The sequence below is a fragment of the Epinephelus moara genome, chromosome 6 (assembly GCF_006386435.1).
Source record: "Epinephelus moara isolate mb chromosome 6, YSFRI_EMoa_1.0, whole genome shotgun sequence".
In the NCBI taxonomy this organism is placed as follows: domain Eukaryota; kingdom Metazoa; phylum Chordata; class Actinopteri; order Perciformes; family Serranidae; genus Epinephelus; species Epinephelus moara.
The window spans coordinates 37636542-37659000 of record NC_065511.1 but is presented as its reverse complement, the minus strand read 5'-3'; the positions used below and the strand labels follow the sequence as shown (position 1 = coordinate 37659000).

General features: G+C 40.5%; 1 protein-coding gene across 1 annotated transcript in view; it reads left to right on the top strand.

Annotated features, from left to right (window-relative positions):
* znf385d (zinc finger protein 385D) overlaps positions 1-22459 on the top strand; it is a 128151-nt gene that overhangs the window by 8645 nt on the left and 97047 nt on the right. Inside the window, exon 2 of the mRNA XM_050047600.1 lies at positions 4499-4641. Within this exon, the coding sequence (XP_049903557.1) occupies positions 4499-4641 (143 nt within the window). The remainder of the gene's footprint in view (positions 1-4498; positions 4642-22459) is intronic.

The window sequence follows — 22459 nt, the reverse complement described above, 5'->3', positions numbered from 1 at the left end:
ACACAATAGTGTTGTATAAAAGAACGCAAAAAGGTCCCATTCTGCACAAGTGCCTATGTGCTTTTACAGCAGGAGGATATTGAATGCAGGAGTTGTTTTTACATGATTTTATTGCTGTTTTGACTACAGTAAAGATCTGATTACGTGTTCCACCAGCGACTGTGTCAATAGAAGAACTAATCACCTCTATGTGACATTACAGAATAGAAAACTTCAGCTGCGGTGACACGTCAGATTTCATCTCCTATCACTCAGCAGACCAAACACGACCCGATCAAACAAATTCACATTTCAGTTTGTCACTCTTCATCTCTGGCTGCCGACTAATCCCACACATCAGCCCCGGTGTGTTTGAATGGCCTGTTTTGACTGTTGGAGCTGTGTGTGGTGGATTTGGTCGGGCATGAGGTGAGGCGTGCCTGCCGGCTGACGTCAGGCCCGGCATGTCGAGCGATGGCACGGTCGGATGATCTTTACAGAAGGACACGCTTTGCTAAAGTTGGGACTAAGACGTGCCTCCACATGAGAGACGGCATGTCTTCTTTTTCCAACAGATGGCAGCGCTCCGGCGACTGGAGGGAGAAGACAGAGTGAGAGAAGGGGAGACAGTCTGTGGTTTTTCCCTTTTCTCCTCTTGTCTTTATGACTTTTGCTTTTTATTTACCCCTCACCACCGCCTGGGGACCGAAACGTGGCAAACAATGTTTTTATTTGTCTCAAGACGGCAGTTTGATACTGTATCTGCCAGCGCTTTAGAGCCATGCTGGCCCAGAGTTCCACTGTTGTTAAATGTGCAGCGATAAAAAAAATCATCCCTCTGGTTCTCATTACAGCTTTGCGAAATGGCTTCTTTAATTCCTAATGTTTTGGAGGGCTGTGACGGTTTTCTCTGCCTTTTTTTTTTTGATCCCCTCGTGTTGAAATCAGCCCTGTGCTGTTTCCAATTGGTGGTTTATAAAGCGCTCTGCTGGCGTGGCGCTCTCACATGACAATAAAAGTGAAGTATTTACTTTTGTTTTTCCTAGAGATGTGAGGGCCAGGCGTCTCTTGCCATTGACTCATCTCATAAGACACACTGTGCCTGCTGCAGTCATTCCACATCAGCTATTTGCGGGGACAATTTCAGAATGACAACATCTGTTTCGGAGAGATAAACATCATCGTAGCATCACACAGTGGTCATCTGCTCGTACGACTTGTTCTCAGCACATAATTTGTGTCTGATTGTGATTACATGAGGAAACTGGATTCAGAGGATTCACAAGCCTGCGGCCAATTTCTCACAGACACAATCTTTGAGCCAATTTACAGTAATGGAGACCATTGTCTAAACCGTGGTGGTGCTTCAAGTGTTGATATACTTGTCTAGCACAAGTGGAAACCTCAGAATGTAAAAATACTCCATCACAAAAGTCCTGCCATTAAAAAATGTATTAGTGTCAGTAAATATAGAAAATAAACACACACAGGTATGCATTGATTTATGAAAAATAAAACTACTCTTTGTGAAGAATGGATCCTGCTACTGTCACCTCTAAAAGTTAGGATTATATACAACTAATCTGGAACAGCAAACACATTTTGAAGAAACATAATGCTGGGCAAATTACATTTTAATGAACATAATGAGGAAACTTTAACATATTAATTAACATATCTGGCAAGTCCCAAAGATTTTGATCCTGAATGTATCAGCAAATTGTTCACCAACAATGTATTTTAAATGTTTCCTGCCAAAATAGCAATGTCATACTGTATCCACTCTTAGTGACTACAGCATTATTTTATTACCTTTTTTTAATTAAAATTAACCAAAATCAGTGTTTCTTTCACCTTAACCAAAGCGCTTTTGTTGCCTAAACTTTAGACAGGAGAGTGGACACAAACCCAGGGTTATTGGTGTGAAAGTCCTGCACTCTGTACGCCTGCCATCCTCGCCAACCACCTCCGTTTGAAGCCTGTATGGTACATGAGTGTAGTGTTTCATTATCTGAAAGAAACGTTGTCTCTAACATAATCCAAGCAGCAATTACATGGCACAGTAATGTAATTAATGAAGCAACATACACCGAGATGTCTATGAGACGGGGTTGCATTGTCACTGTCCTAACTATAAAAAAAAATGTCCATACTTAACATATAAATAACGGACGTAGCTACAGTGACGTCACCCACTGGTTTGTGGATTCCCGTTTTGAAGCCTTGATTTGGGCGTTGCCATCTTGTTTTTTGGAGCCAGGAGTGACCATATTTAGACAAGATGGTGGAGCTGTGAAGAAATGCCTGGTGAATTTGACTCAGAAGCCTTTTTTAAATAGGAACTGTGCAAATTTGCAGGAAAGCCCAATCAGTCTTTTTCAGCATTGGCAGTATAAAAACAAAATCAGGGAGTGCAGCAAAATGGCGCCTGCCTACTTTTGTTTATACATAATGTGCCTTTTTCGGGGCAATGGGGGGCGTGAGCAAGTAACAAAACGTGTAGCTCAGGGTGAGACGTAAACAGTGACGTGGGAGGGAAAGGGTTCCGCCAAAATGACTACCCTACGAGGCAGAAAATTGGGCACCTCGGATCAACTCGCCAATCCGGCTCTGTGTGTCTAAACGCTCGCAGCTTGCCGGCAAAACGGCCCAACATTTGCCGAAAATCTGGCAGTGTAAAAGGGGCTATAGACTGTAGCGACACCTCGCAGACAGCCTGTCACTCAAGTGGCCCCGCCCTTAAATGTGTGTAAGTTTGAGCCTTAATAGAATGTAAACAGGTGCGTTATATAAAAAATACATTTGTTATGAATGCTCAAATTAGCTATAGAGAAACATGTTAATTCCTGCTGTAAAGTTTCTGCTGCAGAGCCTGCCTCAAGTGGTCGTTCAAGAAACTGCAGTTTTTGGTACTTGTATGTCGACTTCAGTTTTCAGCATTGGAGGTCGTTGCGTGGTCTCAACATAGCCTGCCTGGTACTTGTTGCATTGACAATGACAATCTCCAAAAACCAAACATATTTACAAGAACTTTGATGTTTTTTTTAAAGAAATGTTGCTGGCGAAGATTTCTGAATTATCTACAACTCTGCCCTTGGAAAATAAAATACATATGCTATCAGGGGTAATCACTCACCTTTTCACAACATCTCAGGTCCCTTCATGTGTCATCTAGAGAGGAAAGACTCCACATGATGGAAGCACCGGGAGAAATGCTTTCAGTTTACCTCTGCAGTGTCCAAGTCGTTTTTATATATAAAACTATTGTCAGTGTTTGTACATGAATATAAGATGTACTTAAACTGAAGTGGACCACCCTTTTCACTTCTTTATTTCATTCATTTATTTGATTTTTATGTATTTATTTACACTTTAGGGGTGGTGTCGGGGTCAGTGGGATCACATGAGTGAGACTTTACTCAGGTGTCCAGTTTTTTGTGTGTTTGTGTAAACACAGACACACATGCTGGTGTGTATGTCTTTCTTAATTAATTTGTTGGAAAAAATAACTTTAATGAAAATGTGATGAAATAACTACAAGTTTGAAATGAAAGAATAAAAATCTCTGAACAAGGTCTTTTTCACCAAATGCTGGTGTTTTGTTCCTGACGTCGGGATCGATATCTCACAGCCTTCATCAGCTGAGATGAAGTTGAAAAGCTCTGAATAGGCTCACAACTGGACCTTGAGTTGTTATTTTACATCATACATTCAGAGTGAAAGCAAAACTGGTGATAGAAAATGAAGTTATGAGGGTTTACGATAAAACAGGAATATGAATCTAATGAAATAAGGATGATTTTGTAATGAAATGATCCAAAAATAGTTTATTTCGTTGGTTTTTTATTTGAGCATAGAAGTTCATTGTGCTACAAACTTAGTTCAACTCATGGTTTACAATCTAGTTATTCTGGAAACTGTTAACACTCAACTACCTCTGAAGCTTTGGAGTTTTTGAAGGCTCGCAGGAAGCTTGTAAAGGGACCTCGAGCTGAGATTTCTTTTGTCACACACATTATAAATTGGGTGTGAAAGCCTGAAAATCCCCCAAATTTGGGACAGAAAATGGAGTTAGGAGGAGTTTATGATAAAATAATGTTATAAAGTGATGAAATATTTTACTTAAAAATGATGAAATCCCCCAGAAGGTGCGAGATTCAACTTTCTTTCCAGGGTTAAAGCAGAAAAACCATCCAGCTTGGAGATTTGGGGGATTTCCATGCAATAAGCTGAGGTACAATCCTCTGTAGAAAATTAGGCATTAATTTAAGTCAAATCGACTCACACTTTAAGCACTGGAGCTAATGTAAGGGATGTGTGCTTTGGCTGCCATGTTGGTGCAGGTGTTAAATACTTAAATAGATGACTAACAGATAAGATGTTACACAGTGTAAAGATACACAGACGAAACAAACACACCGACGGTTCACTTGGATGTAAACTGAAAGCTTTTGGCTCGGGCTTGTGTCCCTGTTGCCGTCTACGGTTCAACATGTTGCCTTTGCTCTCCCTCCTGCAGGTAACACATGTCAAAATGGCCTCATGCCCGCCCTGGTGCGTCCCACCCTGCCCGCCATCCAGACCTCACTGGGCATGAAGCAGTTTCTCCCGTTTCCATTGGATACGGCCTCAGCGGTGAGCCTCTTCCCAGGATTCAACACGGTGAGTGTTGCGTGTGTCACGTGATCTGCTGTACGGCCCTCGCTGAGGTCATCCTGATGGATACCAGTGATATGACTGATTGCTTTCATGTGTTCAGGACTCCACATCTCTGTTTCTCATCTCGACGTATCTCTAAAATATTCACATTTGGACACATCTTTATTTGAAGCTGTTATCACCGACTCAGAACAATGAGCAGCTTTGAGCTTTGAGATAACAAGGTCTGAGATTCCACAGCCGTATTTGGTCAAGTTCATGCTTTTGCATTTTTCTACTAATCTAATAAAATGCTCTCACTTTAACAGTGAAACATGTTATTGAAATGATGTTTTTAATGGTTTGATGCATCCCTTTGAAAAATCGAAGGAATGTGTTTTATGTTGTCGACGTTCCACTTAAGAGGAGCGCATTTTTCTGTGAGAGAAATATTTTGTTGTGCAAACATTTGAGCTCTCCAACCATTCTGCATTTCTGTTACAGAAACTATATAATTCCTCTTTTAGTGATGCAAAAAAAAGTAGAAGCATATGTGGAAATGGTGTGATCATTGTGATAGTGCACTTACTGTCCAGACATTTTCAACTCCATCTTGGTGATTTATTGACAGCCCGACATGTCTTTAGGCTCTAAGACCAAAACTCATTAACTGAGAGCAGGTTATTTTTCTTTGAGGAATTTGACCGCAGAGTACGGCTCATCTTCTTGTTAACAGTCACATCTGTTTTTATTTTAAGCTCCAACACAGAAACATAGTTTACCATAAAAAAAGACAGTTGGCATTCAGGCTGTCCAAAACGTATATTTTAAATGTGCAGTAAGTGCTGGTGCTTTGAATGTCTCTTTGAACGTCTCACAGTAACAGCTAAGAACGCGTCTGAGTGCAGCTTTTGTGAGAAACTCTGGGAGCATAGTTTGCAAACATGCTCCATGTTTGTGTGTGTGATGTGTGTCACCTTCAGCACAGATTAATGTTCTTCTTTTTGTCCTTTTTCTTACTCGCCTGTAGTTTCTAAAATGATTTATAGATATTTTTCAAAAGGTTTTCGAAAAAATGACCAAATTTGACAGCCTACTTTTCTTTCAGTGATATTATTTTTCCTCTGCAGTTACTACTGAGTTTCAGAAATGTCCTTGAAGGCAGTAGCTTTTATATTGAATAAACCTCAGCCATGTTCCTTCTGACCCAATCGCCAGAATAAATGTTAGCATTGTGCGTTTCTGCAAACTGTGAATATGTTGCATTTTCATTTCAGATGTAGCCGCTGTGTTGACTCTTCTCATTTCTTTACCTTTAAATTGGCTATTTTAGGTTCTGACACACTGTGATTACCATGTGGTTAGGTTTTGATTAGGGTAACTATATACTCACACTCTCACTCTGACCTTGTCACATATTGACGTTTGGTCATGGACTTTCCATGTTCAGATATGATGTGCAAGGTACCCTGGGTGTGTTGGTTGTTGATGCTGAAGGGACACCGTGTCAAGTTCTGCCTGTTACATGCATTGTCTTCTTTCAAAATACACTTCTGTTTCACAGGAAATTTAACGTTTACATACAGTCTCTTTCAAAATAAACTCACCACATTGGTAAAACACCGCAATTTGACATATTTTTTCCTGTCAACAACTAACGCACGTGGTTGGGTTTAGGCAACAAAAGCACATGAATGGGTTAGGAAAAAAGAACAGGGTTTGGCTTTACAATCTTCCGGGATGCGAGCACTGCTCTCTTGGGTAAAAGACACCGAAAAAAGATCATGTTCTGGGTTAAATTAAGTCTGTTTCTTAATGTTACCTGATGTAAATACATAATGTGAGTGATGTCAGTGTACGACGAGTGTACGTATTTTGCCCAACGTCACGTTAAAGCAACACTGACTTTCGGTTTCACTGGACACACACTGCAGTCTCTTGGCTGAAAGTCTTATTTTGTTTGACCCCTCTGCCCGCCCTACGCAGACTTTCTCGCTCTTTATACACCATTTGCTCTCAGCATCAAATATTGCCATGGATGGATTTACATTGGAGTTATCATACACCAAGGGACCTGACAAATCAGCAGTATTTGACTGCACTGGGAATGAGAACAAGTTGGCCATAGCTACGAAATGTTCAGATTAATTGCTCCATATTTCATTCATAGTTGTTTGCAGAAACGTATGATGCCAACATTTCATTCTGGCTCCTGGGCTGAAAAATAAACATCGATCTTCGTTGTTTTTTTTATGCCTTTCACAGCCTTCTGTCGCTGCTGTTGTTGGTCAGTGCTGAACATACTTGTAACAGCTCTCCAAAGAGTTTCACAGTGTTAGTAACAATGACAGTATCTTGATCCTGGCCCTGGTACTCGGATTGAAAGCGTCCACTCACAACCTTCTAAGTATAAAAATTTAAGTTATATACTATGTGTAAGATCTTGACTACTGTTTATGTTCAAAGTGGTCTCTGACATCAACCCTATCCACTAAAATGTCAGTTATATACGACTAATTTAAATTTAACATGATGAGAAAATGCTGTTATGTATCTTGCAAGTCATAAACGTATCCGAAATTTGTTCACTGACAACATATTAAATTTGTTTTCCTGCAATATCCAGTCTTAGAGCTCAAACAATATGCAGAAATTAAGCAGTTAATATTTTGGTAATTAGTTGAGTTCGGTTGTAGCTACTCAAATAAAAAGACTGTCTTTGTATCATGTGGTATTAAACTAATTATATTTAGGTGTTGGTCTGTTTGTCAGTCAAAAGAAACCATTTGAAAACGTGTTTTTGGGCTCTTGGAACCATGCACACCAAATGATTGATGAACCGATGACGAAAATAGTCATTAGTTGCAAGAATGAACACAATAACAACCCCTCTCTGTTTTATGCTGCGATTGATTTTGGCATGGTTTACTGTTTTATATTATTACACTGTATACAATTTTATTTTGACATGGAAAAGGCTCCATCATGTTTTAAATTTTGAAATGAGAAAGCTCATTGTTTTTAAACAGGCACGTCACATTTCAGAGACAAACTCCTCACTGGTTTAAACAGCTTTCTGAAATGCAACCGTAGCATGTGGCTACGCAGCTTTTATTGGATTTGCGATCAGTGAGGCGCTACCTTTTAAATGGAGCACTCACCCGATATGCACTTACTGTACCAGGACTCGTGTGTACACTCATATGGATCTATTGATTCTCTTTTTGAAAGCAGAAAGTAATTATGAGGAAATATGTGGCCTCGCGCTACTCGAATCGGCGAGGTCATCAAAATAAAAAAAAAAAAAAAAAAAAATGATGACTTGGTGTAAAAAGAAAAACTCTTTTTTTTTTTTTTCTTTTTTCCAGCAGCTCCTTTTTTGAATTACAAGGATAGCTCAATTTAAAAATCTGCTGGAAAGAGAGGTTGAAATATGGAGCACAGCTGGAGAGAAGTGAGAGAAAAACACATAAAGGGGGGAAAAAAAAACAAAGTGGGGACGTGAAGAAGAGCCGAGATAACCCATGGGAAGACAGATTGTTTCATGAGAAAGTTCAGGAATACTGCGTCCCTTTTCTCGCCCCTGTCTAATCTGTATTTAACAGACTTGTCTGCAGATAATGAGTAATACACTGGGAGGCCTCCAAGTGGTGGAAAGCTGATACTAGATTAACACGAAGTAATCACCTCTCACTCTCCGTTGCACAAACACACACCATTCTCACTCTTTCAACCCTTCGCTTGTCTCTCTCGGCCTCTTTCTGTTTCCCTTTTAAGTCCCTTATTCTCTCAAACTTTCCTACGAGATCCCGATTTCCTTACTCGGTTGTAAAAGCAGGAGTTGACACCAGACGCTTTATAAGAAACAAAAGGAGTCCATACACAAGTTACTGTTCTACATTCTGTTGTGCTGCCCCCCTTTCTTCAGCGCTTTCAACACCAGTGTAAGTTTGGTTTCAAGGGTGCAACAAAGGAGCCTGTTTGCCAGCTTGTAGGTCTGATCGGGTTTCTTTATGTGTCACACAGACGCAGGCTGCCTGGGTGGGAAAGGATGTTTTACAAATCTTATAAACAGTGCTGGAAGAGCTGAAATGTCAAACCAGTGCCACAGAGGGAAAGGGACTGGATTCAGATTGTTAGTTGAGTTAAGGTAGAAACAAACTGGCAGCAGTTTTTTTTACTTTAAGTATCTGAAGTAGAACTCTGCAGTGAAAGAAAGTGAAAACCTTGAATCTCGAGGGATTTTTTTTTTTTGCTTTCAGATTAATTGAAGATTAAATGAGTACAAATAGAAGAAAAGCAGACCTGAAAGAAAGAAATAAGAGGAGAAATTGATAAGGGTAAAATAAAGGTTGAAAGAAATGGGAAAGGAAGGTAAGAAGGACAGAGGTAGGATTTAGATAAAAATGATTTAAGGATAAAAAAAGAAACAGTTTCATGTGAAATGTGTTTTTCCATGCACGGGTCAATCTTGAGATTTTGGGCTGTTTTTTGCTCCGTAACATGTCTTCTTTCAGATTATAAGAGAACACCCAAATTACACATTTAGGTGTTTATTTTAGTTCAGATTTCTGTTCTGGAAGTTTATGACAAAAGCAAATATTTAAAATTGTCCCTCCACCGCACAGTCGTAGCAACAACTCTCTCTCCCTCATCTCTGTCAGACAGTCTGCTCAGTATGACTCCCGTCCGTCTACCCACACACATCCACTATTTACACAGAATTTTATTCCCTGTAAACTTGTTTTGCTGAATATTTATTGTTGTTATGTTATTGTTATTTTATAATTTCTTTTTTTATGTTACTTTATTCCTTATTTATTCCTTATCTCTGTCTTTGACTATAAGGTGACCTTGAGTGTCATGAAAGGCACCTATAAATAAAATGTACTGTTATTATTAAAAATGCCTAATTTGCAACCTGTAAACATAAAAAATGTGTAATGCAATATAATTGTTTTAATGTAAGTAATAAACTGGGGAAGTTTCATGATGATATTTGTTGATTCAAAATTCTACCCTGTTCATGATCATCTCCACTTAAATGTAACAGATTTTAAATGTAAAGCTGTATAAATGGAAATAATAAATATGTTCTTAAAAAGGTCCAGTGTGTAGGATTCAGGGGGATATATTAGCAGAAATGAAATAGTACATTTTATTTGGTGTATAATCATCTCAAAATAAGAACTGTTGTGTTTTTGTTACCTTAGAATGAGCCGTTCATATCTACATAGGGAGCAGGCTTTCATCTTGCACCGCCATGTTTCTACAGTAGCCCAGAATGGACAAACCAAGCACTGTCTTTAGATAGGGCAATTCTGGTGAAACTGCATTATTCAGAGTATTTTACCAGTTTAAATAATCTGGTCCATTTATGTGAGGAAAAGACTTCTGTGGATAATTTGGCTCAAGGTAAAAAAAATAAAAAATCCTGGACATCTGGATCTTAAAGCAACAGTGCGTAAGACTGAAGGAGAGTTAGTGGCATCTAGTGGTGAGGACTGCAGATTGCAACCAGCTGAAACTTCTCAGAGAATTCCTTCAGTGTTCATTGTTAAGACGTTTTTTTAATGGGAGCCGAATTATCCGCAGAGGTCTCTTCCTCTCCAAAACAAACAGAATAGATGATTAAAACCAGTAAAAACAGCGCCCGCTATACAGTATGTGCACACCTTATTTCTGATCCAGACGTTCAGGAGGTTTTCACCGGAAGCTAAATTATCTGCAGACGTCTCCTCCTCTCCAAAACAAACAGAGCAGGGGTCTCATTTATAGAAACTGTGTACACATGAAACAAGGCCTGAAAGAAGCATACGCCACCTCCCATGCAAATGTTGTGATCTATAAAAACAGACTTGATAGGAGAAGCTTATGAACATTTAGGAGATGGGAAACTGGTGACACAGATAGTGGTGTGGAAGCCTGATTGTAGAAATTGTCAAATGTTTTTTGGCTCACACCATTTTTACGTATATTGTTAGTATGGATCCTACATATTGTTTATAAGTGAGACCCCAGGTAATTTAAACCAGTAAAAACACAGTAAAAAATCAGTGTTTTTCTGATGCTCCTTGTCACAGAGGGGCTTCTAGCTACAGTGGCTAACACAAAAACACAAATGGCCCTGTCTAGAGCCAGTGTTTGTTTAGTAGAAACATGGCGGTGCAACATGGCAATCTCTGTAGACGAGGACCTGCTCCCTATGTAGATATAAATGACTCATTCTAAGGTAACGAAAACACAATGATTCTTATTTTCAGGTGATTATAATCTAAAGAAAACATACTTATTATATTATATTCCATTTCTACCAATACATCACCATAAATCCTGCACACTGGACCTTTCAGTTATCAGAGAAAAATAGGTGAGCTGACATTAACAGGTGCTGGGCTGACAGCCTGTCTGCAACAAGCAGAACAGCATCTGAGAAAAACAATGTGAATCTGCTTTATTCAGTGTTTTTACCAGTTTTAATCACCTGGTCTGAAGGACTTCTAATTGGGAGAAGTTTCAGCTGGTTGCAATTTGCAGTCTTCACCGCTAGACGCCACTAAATCCCTCACACTGCTCCTGTAAGTAAAGTACATCAATTTAACTTTAACTAAAAACTTGCTTTCTATCTCCACATTCGGGCAATATGGCCTCAGTCAAGCAGTTTATTAGAAGATGCAGATCTCTGATTATAACTGTGCACAGAGACCAAACAGCTGTTCGATTGAGTGCAGCAGATTTTGTGATTTACACATGAAGAAGAAGCTAGTTTCCATCTGAACTCCCACTGACATCACACTCTTTATACATTTGCTGAGATGAGGTCAGATTTGCTTGCGTGCCTCCGGGGCTCAATAAACATTCACACTCTCTTATTCAAAAAAAACAAAACACCAAATAATCCTATAGATGCTGACAGTGGTTCCATTAACAGACTTGAGCAGCGAGAACACACTTCATCCCAAAACACTCCCATTATTGGATGGATTTTTCACATGTGGCACAAAAGAAAATAGAGAGTAGTGAAAGCGTGTGCGTGTCCACACCTGCATGAAATGGGACTAATACCAAAAGTCTCTTGTTGAGCTTTTGCGCAATCTTGTTCTGAGCTGAGTGACTGACACAATCAGGAAGTCTTTAGCCGGAGGGAACGAAAGAAAGGATGTTTGTTATCCCGCTGCATTTTCTCTCTCTATTTTTTGTCCCTGGTGGGCCTCTTAATTCGAGGAATTGTAACAGAAAAATGTGGCTTCGAGACATAAAAAAGACTGTGCACATGTAATTACATGTGCTTGAAGACACGTGGGGGGTATAAAAGGTCTCTCAGGAGGCTCCAGTTTGAGAGGAGCTTTTAGACAAACAAAGTGATGTAGTTCAGATGAGAGAAAAAGAGAAAAAGATGAGGTTACGTTGTCTTGTAGACATCACGGCTTTATTACCAGGTGTGGAGCAATTTATGAGCCGCTTCATCTATATCTGCTTCTCCAGGCCATCAAAAAGAGAAAATGTTGGCATTGCATGTTTCTGCAAACCATGAATATATTATATTTATATGTTCCAGATGTATCATATCAACGTCTCTAAAGTTACGTAGTTTATGAGCTGACTTTGTCATCAGGTGGTGGAAGGGAGTGACACCTGGGCGAGACGCCTGCCAAGCTGCAGAGCACTGTTCAAGACCACCAAACAACAAAACACGATTTTCTTTTTTTTTTTGTGAGTTATCGTTGTTTTTCCAGCAGCTTCTTGGCCACCATTTGTGGGGATGGCGCCATGAAAAGAATTTGTTTTTTCAACCAAGACACTGATGCATTTCCAGCGGGAATGGACCTTTTCCAGCGGGGACATTTTGACATATCAAAGTAGAAAAAGCACAGGTGTATTTCATAACATTAATGAAAGCTGCATTGCATTCAACACTTAATAAAGTATATAAAAAATAAAAACAAACACTGAAATAGCTTACTGGGACACTTAAATGGAACTTAGCCATCATTAATGTCAACTTCAGCTGTGCTTTTCCTACTATGACTAGCCAAAATGCCTGCTGTAACAACCAGTCTCACTCAGAAGTCGTCGAAATCCAGCACTTGGGCAGTGACTTGCAGCGTCAGACACTGACGAAAAAGCTGTCCTTTAGCATCGGCAATAAATGGGGCCGGTCACCATTACAGTTTAATCCTTTGAAACCTGAGCAAATTGGCTTGATTTCCTTTAAAAACAAGGAAAGACGGCAGTGAGCAGTGAAAGAAGAAATGACCCAAATAATTAGGGAGAAATTAGTGAAAGGAGAAAATTAAAAACAAGGAAATTAGTTTTAAAAAAAAAAAGAAAGAAACTCAAAAACAAACAAACAAGGAAAGACCTTGAGAGAGTGCTTCAATATTATTATAATTCTGTAAAATGATTTTAAACTGTAATAAAAAAAAAAAAATTATTATTATTTTCCTAGCTTTTTTCTTTTTCCCCTATTTTTGAAAATAATTTTCTAATTTTTTTTTTTTTTTTTGGCAATTTGTGGGGCGTTTCTTACCAAGTTGCTCATTGCCTTTGTTCCTATATTTCTGAAAGAAATTGCACCGATCTGCTCAGTGTGTAAAGCTTTAAATACTTGCAGGGGTGGGGTGGGTCCAACAAACACCGACTTTCACACGGGGGAGCGGTGTTTGCATCCTGTAAGATTTTAAAGCCAAACCCTGTTCTTTTTTCCGAAACCTAACCACATGTGTTAGGTGTTAGAGGGGAAAAAAACTGTATTAATGTAGTGCTTTTATTTTGAAAGAGACTGTATGTAAACGTTAAATTTCCTGTGAAAACAGAAGTGTATTTTGAAAGAAGACAATGCATGTAACAGGCAGAACTTGACACGGCGTCCCAGAACAAAAACAACGAACACACCCAGGGTACCTTGCACATCGTATCTGGACGTAGAAAGTTCATGACCAAACGTCAATATGTGACAAAGTCGGAGTGAGAATGTGTCTTCTATTGTGCCATCAAACTAGGTATATTCTGGCAAATCATGCTCTTTGCCCTCACCATAAGCAGGTGGTTTTTATGCTCAAACCTTACCACACAGTATCCACAGTGTTGTTAAAACATTAGGTTACAACATATCCGCTACATAATAATGTGAGCGCAAATGTAACATCTGTTATTTGCAGAAATGAACAATGCCACATGTTTTCTAGCGACTGGGTGCAATACGTTATTCAAAGTCATAATATTTCTGCACAGTTGTTGCTTTAATATGGTTAATGCTCTTTGATTATAAACAGGAATCCAGAGAATCCGTCCATCTACAGTGAATCCAGAATATGAATTTGCATTAATTAAAAAGAAAAGTAGGGGCGGCACGGTGGTGTGGTGGTTAGCACTCTCGCCTCACAGCAAGAGGGTTGCCGGTTCGATCCCGGGCGTGGGAGCCCTTCTGTGCGGAGTTTGCATGTTCTCCCCGTGTCAGCGTGGGTTCTCTCCGGGCACTCCGGCTTCCTCCCACAGTCCAAAGACATGCAGATTGGGGACTAGGTTAATTGATAACTCTAAATTGTCCGTAGGTGTGAATGTGAGCGTGAATGGTTGTTTGTCTCTATGTGTCAGCCCTGCGATAGTCTGGCGACCTGTCCAGGGTGTACCCTGCCTCTCGCCCGATGTCAGCTGGGATAGGCTCCAGCCCCCCCGCGACCCTCAAGAGGATGAAGCGGTTAGAAGATGAATGAATGAATGAATGAATGAATGAATAAAAAGAAAAGTGAAATATCACTTTGACATAAGTATTCAGACTCTTATATCAGTGCTTAGTTGAAGCACCGTTAGCAGCCGTGTGTCTTATGCACGTCTGGATGTGGAGATTTTCTGCCGCACTTCTGCCAGGTTTTCATTAAGGATATTTCTGTACTTTGCTCCATTAAGCTTTCCCTCAACCCTGACCAGTCCCTGCCACTGCAAAACACCCCGACAGCATGATGCTGCCACCACCATGCTGATCAGAGGTGCCTGGTAACCTCCAGACATGACGCTTAGAATTGAGGTCAAATTCATTCTCGGTTTCATCAGCACAGAGAATCTTTTTTTCTTTTTTTTTCTCACAGTCTGAGTCTTTTAGGTGTTTTCATGTGTTTCACACTGAGGAGAGGCTGCTGCCTGTCTGGCCACTCCACCATCGCTGCAACAGTGGAGCGCTGCAGTCACAGTTGTCCCTCTGTGGGTTTCTCACATCCCCACACATGCAGAATCTCTGGAGCTCAGCCAGAGTTGCCTTCATGTTCTACTCCCAAGGCCCTGCTCCTCAGATTGCTAAGTTTGGACAGGCAGCTCTAGGAAAAGTCTGGGCTGATCCAGAATTATGGAGGCCACTGGGCTTTTGGGAACACTCAATGCAGCAGAATTTCATGTGCAGCCTTCCCCAGATTTGTGTCTCCACACAATCCTGTCTCTCAGCTCCACAAGCAGGTCCTTCAACCTCATGGTTTGGCTTCTGCTCTGATTTGCATTGTGAGCTGTGAGACCTTATACACAGGTGTGTGTGTGTGGCTTTCCAAATCATGCTCAATCAAGTGAATCTACCGCAGCTGGACTCTAATCAGGGTGTGGACACATCTCAGAGATGAGATGCCAAATCTGTGTCACAGCAAAGAGTCTGAATGTGATTTTTTTCAGAGTTTTTTAATAATTTGCAAACATTTCTAAAACCCCATTTTTCTTTGTGTAAAGTAGGTCTGAAAAACACAATTTGTGCCCAAACAAAACAATAAAAGATGCACATAAATAACTGATTTTGCTCTTGAATTATTAACTTATGTGCAGAAATTAATAATGTATGCACAGAAATTAAATAATATAATAAAGATTTTCATTAGCAATTCATGGTATGTCAAAAATAACAATGTTGTTTAACAGATAAAATCCAAATTCTATCCTTGTGCATACCTCTGTTAAAAATCAAAACAAAAATACACTGAATCCAACCAGCTCATTTTCATTAAATTGTCCATGGACTGATAATTTAACTGTTTTTTGCATTATAAATTCAATTGTTTTGACAGTCATAACCACTAATTAGTTTTTTACTCATGGGAACAAGCAAATATTCCTATGTTTTATTTAATCTCTCAGCAGTCTCTCAACTGAATTTCCGGACACTTTACTACATAATATAAACTGAACAAAAATCTAAACAATAAAATCTTTTTTGTGCTCCCATTTTTCATGAGTTGAAATAAAAGATCTAAGACTTTCTACACACACAAAAGGCTTCATTTACAAATTTGTTAAATTTTTTAAGTTTAATTGACTGGTTTAATGTGATGCATGACATTTATACTATGGAACAATTCACCTTTGAACTGAGACTTAAGACAGATTTATTTGGAAAACATTGGAAAGGATGGATTGAATTTATTACGCCACATAAAACAGACTTCAAATAAAAGTTGTATAGTAACTTAGTGCTGGCCAATGTACCAAATGAATCAGTGTTCTGTTGTTAATTTCCTGAATGATGTGAGCTCTGTGTACTGTCATGCTGTGAGCCCCAAGACGTGATGCATTCAATGGGCAATTCAGTGTAAATTCAATGTTAGTTTGATTAAACATAGTATTGTTTAATTGTTTATTCATCTGCACATTTTTGTTCATCATTTGTCTATTTATTTGTCCGCATGGTGGAAAAAGTACAAAAAAGTGTGTACTGTGAGAGTGGATTTGTACCTGATGATTTCTTTTTTTGAATTTAAAAATAAAGAAAATAACAAAAAAATAAATAAAAAATCTGAGATAGTGAGAACTTTGGCAACATAATCATCGTTATTAACAGGTGTGCCCTGGGATCGTCAAAATAGAGGGCCACTGTAAAATATGATGTTGCAAGTTTTAGGGGAGCATGTATATTAAAACTGCCTTATTCTGACTCTTAAGGCCCGTCCCAATACTCCCCCTCAGCCCTACCCCTACATTTGCGCATAGTGGTGTCCCAAATCCTTTTTGCATGTAGGGGTAGGAGGCATAATGAGGGGTAGTGGGTATGAAACTAGCCCTTCGGAGCGAGGGATTTCAGATGCTGACTTGCCAGCGAGGGGTAGACGTCGCCATGGCTAAGAGATGGGGAAAAAAGTTCATACATAGCTAACGTTACCGTCGTCAGGTTGCTTGTTAGCTAGCTAGCTCGCACTATCTGGCGTCTGTCATCTGTCCTGTTCTGCAAAATTGTCGGACTTTACACATTACGATAACACGCCAGCTAGTATAACTATGCTGCCTCATAATGTTAGCTGGTTAGCTAGCTAGCAGAAGTCCCCTGTTGTCTGTCAGTCATCAAACGAAGCATGATGAATGCAACAAACGCGATCGGTAGGATGAATGAGACTCCATTGTAGATGCCGGTTGGAAATGTAGATGGCTCGCAGCTTCCTGTTTAAAATAGTTACGTATGCGTGAACGTAACCGATGCGGTGATGTAGTGAGTGGTGTCCCAATTCCTAGGGAAAGATTTCAACCCCTACCCCTCGTTGCTTCATTTTGAGGGCCAAGGGGTAGTGGGCAAGGGGGGGTATTGGGATTGGGCCTTAGCAGCACCTCCGCTTGTCCTGTAGATAAATATATATATATCAGTGACACATCAAATTAATCAAAATGTTTCTGGTGCAATAAGAATTTTGTGACTTTGTCATTCCCCATCTGTTTTCATTTCATGTAGAGATTCAGTTTTGGTTTGTGTCAGAATCTGGATTCAGAGCAGCTAAAATGAAGGCGAAAAACAATGATGAACAAGGTGTCAGATTTTGTGACGTCCTCTCAGTGGCGGCCCCAGCACATCTGGTGCCCTAGGCGAGCCTACCTTTGTAAATTAAGACACTCTTTTCAGTAGTGTAGCGGTTGTTGAAGGAGCACCTCAACAACCGGAGCAGCTTTTGTAGTTTCGACATGATAACGATACACCGTGTTTCGGGGTTCATAGATAACTCGCCGATCTCCCCCAGCGAGCAGGTAGTAAGTGTAATGAGCTGGGAGGGGAGCCAGGGGGCAGGAGCCCCGAAAAAAAGGCCTCTCTATTATTTAGTAGGCTTTGCTATGTAGTTATGTTGTATTTGAAAATTATGGCTGTCAAGGCTTTTTTTTTCCCTTCTCCCATCTGTGGTGCCTCCTATGGATGATGGCGCCCTTAGCATTCGCTTGTACTGCCTACGCCACGGGCCGGCACTGTGTCCTCTTATCGCCATAAAAGGAGCAATTTAATCCTTTAACTGAGGCGAAATTTCATCACCACATTCAGAGAAACAAGTTCTTTTTGACACACCCGTTGTGTTACTGTTGACCAGCTGTAAAAACTCAGTGTCTGGAGGATGGCACACAGTTACTTTGTGGCCAGTTCACAGTAAAAGAAACAGAAAGAGAGCTTAGACGAACTTTTGGGATTGCTCTGCAACTTTCAATTGATTCAATCGTGGAAGAGTTATTGAAATTGCCACCTTGAAAGAAGTGGAGCAAACCAGAGGAGAAAAAATGGGGGAGAAAAGGAGGGAGAGCTCAACGGGAATGGGTGAGTTTTGGAGTGTAATGAAAGAGAAAAGTGAAAGGGGGGGAAAAGTAGTTTTCAGTTTAACAGAGTGGAGGAAGTGTGTGTGTGTGTGTGTGTGTGTGTGTGTTTGGGTTGTCTTTCTTTGGCCCTGAAAATAACATCTATCTTGCCCGGAGCCTACATTTGTCTTGGAGAAACAATACAAACTCCATTTCCCCCTGCAGAGTAATCAGGAATGTGATTTATCGATTCCGCGCGCAGATCTGCACGCTGGGAAATTGCTTTGTAGTCCTGCAGCAGCAGTGACACACAGGCCTCCGTCTGCCCCCACGACAACATCACAGTCCATTTTAATGTGTACCCACTCCTCGCTAAGTCAATGTTAGCATCAATGGCTGCAATGGAGATGTGCTCTTTGACAAAGCAGATGTGCTCTTTGACAAACAGTGAAGTCAAAGGAATTCTTTAGTGCTTTCAGGGTTCTGGAAGTTAAAATCCTGTTTGTTTTTATGCAGAGGCAATGTTCAATGTCAGCTGGAGTGCTTTCAAACATCACATACCTGGTTTGGTTTCAGCTTCATTAAGGTCTGGTGGTGTCATGCTCATCAATGTTTCCTGTTGGTTGGTGACACTAATCTTGGGTGTCCATCTTAACTGGGCTGATTTTATAAATCTTCTGTGCTGCCAGGTTGAAGATGTGTCTGAAACATTGACGTTTCGCCAAGAAATACACTTAAAGTCTTCATCGCATATATTATATGAGTCTATATAGACATGCATGTAAACTTGATTGGTTGGCAGAGGTATACAACCGAGAGGTGGTAATTCTAGTTTATATAAGAGCTGGACACCATGACGGAACAAAGATGATCTTGGGCTCGCCACTTAGAAAAACATTTATAGATGAATTAAAGTAAAAACAAAGTGATTTATAAGAACTAAAAAGCACAGTAAAGAAGAAACAAACACACACACCTTGTGCAAGCCACGTATGAAGTGAGCAACTATGGCGCTGTGGTTTGTCCCCTGTTGTAATAAGGAAGCATTTGAAATTTAGACGGGCTTCTTGTACATAACAACAGAAGCCGAGGCTCATCTGTATTGTTGTATTTAGAAATGGCACAGTACCAAATGGACATAAACTTGACAAATGACGATGTGTAACATTGAAGTTCCGGCTTGACTTGACTTTGCTGCTCCTCTCTATGAAGCATTATGGCGGCTGTCAGCCATAGACTACATGAAACAATGGATGTGGGCATTCCAGTTGTCGCCATCTTGTTTTTTTGGGCCAGATGTGACCATATTTGGATGAGAGGGTGAAGCTGTGGAGGAACGAGGGGTGGATCTGACTCATAGACATAAAGTTAAGCCTTAATAAAATTGAAACAGGTGAATTAAATAAGTTAAATCTTCTGTATAGTTGTTCTGAATGATAAAATTAGCTATCGAGATCAAAACTGTTTTTTGTACCAGGCAGTAAACATGTTTATTTCTGCTGTGAAGTTGGCCATTTTAACATGAGGGTCTATGGGGACTGACTGGCCTCTGGAGCCAGCCTCAAGGGGCTATTCAAAAAACTGCAGTTTTTGGCACTCCTATGTGGGCATCATTTTTCAGCCCCGGGGGTTGCCGCTTGCTTTTAGCTCAAGCACCTCTCCAACATAGGACAATAAAGACACACACACTTTGTGATTTTGCCTTTTTTTGTTTTTCATTTCTCTGTAGTCATTATGCATTGTTGCGTCTCTTTGTTTTGAGTCTTTTCCTGGTCGGTACATGCTGCAGTAACTTGAGTGACATTTTGCAGATGAAGGCCAGGGGGCCCGCACAAACTTTGCCCCCCTGGGTCAGTAATCCATCCATGGATCCAGGCAGCTATTGTCAAGAGAAAGAAGTTCTGATAAACAAACAGTACTACCTGTCCAACACTGAACAGTTATCAACTAGGGGATAAACATAATGGAGCATTTAGCAGCTAAAGAGACAGATATTCTGACTGAGCAGGGCCATAAAAACACATTGTCTCCAAGTGACTAAAAAATCAGCTCATTCTGCTTTAAGGTTGAATTAATTATAGCGACGTCACCTCAGAGACATCGCCATTCGTCTTATAATAAAGTCACGTATCTCACATAAAGTATGATCTAATCTAATCTAAACCAACGTATCGTTACATCATCCCTAAGACTCCCATTCTATCTTTGAAACTTTTGGATTTCACTAAAAGAAAATCTTCAAAAAGGATTTACGGTGGTGAAAACTACTTCCAGAGCCAGCCGCTCCTCCCTCTCTTTAGCTCCATCCCTTTTGTTTTTTTCTATTGTTGACTTTCAAATGACAAATGATAGCTCAAATCATGCTCTGTATGATGATAAAACGAAAAGAACAAAGGGTTAGTCAGGGCTGTTTTGCAGACTCTCATTTGATTTACACGTGTCCCATAAACATCTAATGGACTCTATAAATTGTATTCCCGGGGGAAGCGTGCGAGCCCACAAAACGGCGGGGAATGATCAAAGCTAGAGAGCGAGCGGGACCACCGCGGTGCCAGCCGCCTTCCCTCCAGCGAGTCACACCTGCTGGAGTGGAGTGCATATCTGTCTAATGTGCAGCGCAGCGGTCCTTATCATTTAGCTCTCGTGCTCTGGGGCTTTTTAACCCCCTGAACTGAGTGGAAGCTTTATGTTGGCGGAGCTCGTCTTGATGTGTTCTCCCACGATAATATTTCACTCTCCCTGGATCGCTGCCAGCTCACCGCTCTCTCTCCGGTGGAATGCAGAGATAATAGTGGGGAGCTCAAGATGATTTTTTATGGAGGTGCTTAGTGCCAGCTTCCCAGGCGAGGCCGAGCTGATGCTGTAGTCCAGCGTCTCCTCCTTGTCTCAGTGACCCACTGCTACTGTACACCACAGTTTGGCGAATAGCTCTCAAAGCTCCTCTGTGTGTTTAAATTCTGCGAAATGTCAGCCGCACTGTGATAACTGATGAACACAGGAGTTTGGATCGAACGACAGTGATGTATATCTGTGTTTCAGTACACACTCTGCACATCAGAGGCTTGGATGTAGGAGAGGAATGGAAGACAGAAGCAATCTGTTTTTGCTTATTTGACAGCGTTGCCATGTGCTTGGGGTTCTTTGAGGCGATAACAAAAATATGTCAGCTTTAAATGCCCATCTGGTCATCTTAAAACGGGGAAAACTACTCAATTTGAGAATTCAAGAAGGTATGTAGTGGCTAAAAACGTCAGTTTTGGATTTAAGTTTATGTTTGTGAGAGAATTGTGGTTGCAGAAAGTGACATCAGTAGATTTCTGTAAACAACAGCAGAAGCACTGGACCTGGAAGATGTGTACAAAGTCTGAGTCATCAAAAACTGTCACCTCCAGGTCATTTAAAATTGATCTGCTGGCAAACAAGCGCCAGAAAAAGTCTCTGTCAGAGTCTGTCAAAAATGCTGTCTTTTCAGTTGTTGCAGGCATGACCACAAATATTTAGCACATGATGCTGACGAATCTTGATTTGGGAGCAGATGGTCACAGTTTGGGGCCCTTGTCTCATACCAACACTCTCTTAAACCTAAACGACAGAATAGATCAATTTGCAGTGACTTCTAAAAGGACACACATGACCGTGCCCAAACGACATATTTCCCTCCTAATGGTCACAGAGTTAAACATGTTCTTAACTTTATGTAACAGTCGTGGTTATGCAACAAAACTGGGTGGTTAGGTGTAGAATAAAACATCATGGTTTGGCTATAAATAAATATTTTGTGACAGACGTCCCACACATCACATCCTATCATGTCCCATATGTCCTGTCACATACATCACTGGCATAGCATGCTACACATACTAGCATACTACGCTACGTTGTCATTAAAAGAAATCATCGTTGACTTTGGGGCATGAACACTGGTCTCCTGAGTGAAAATCCCATCACCCCTCAGTCCTTACACAATATTACACTTGTCACTTTTATGTTACATCACCTCACTTCCTCCTTTGCTTCCATAATAATTACTACAGCCACTAGAGGGCCACCTTACAATAAACACGAGTATAGGTTGTAACAAGTTGCTTGCACGGTTGCATACCAATATTTTGTCACACCACTCTACATGTGATATCAAAGCCAAAGCTACCCTTTGCATCAGGCTTTCATCTGACTCTATTGTAACCCATCTGCAGCAATACTTGACGCTTAAAGCAATTGATGTGGCAACCTGGAAGTCACTGAAAAATATTGCGCTTGGGCAGTGACTTACGGTGTCAGACACTGACGAAAAAGCCATCCTTTAACGTCGGCATGATACCTGGCCGGT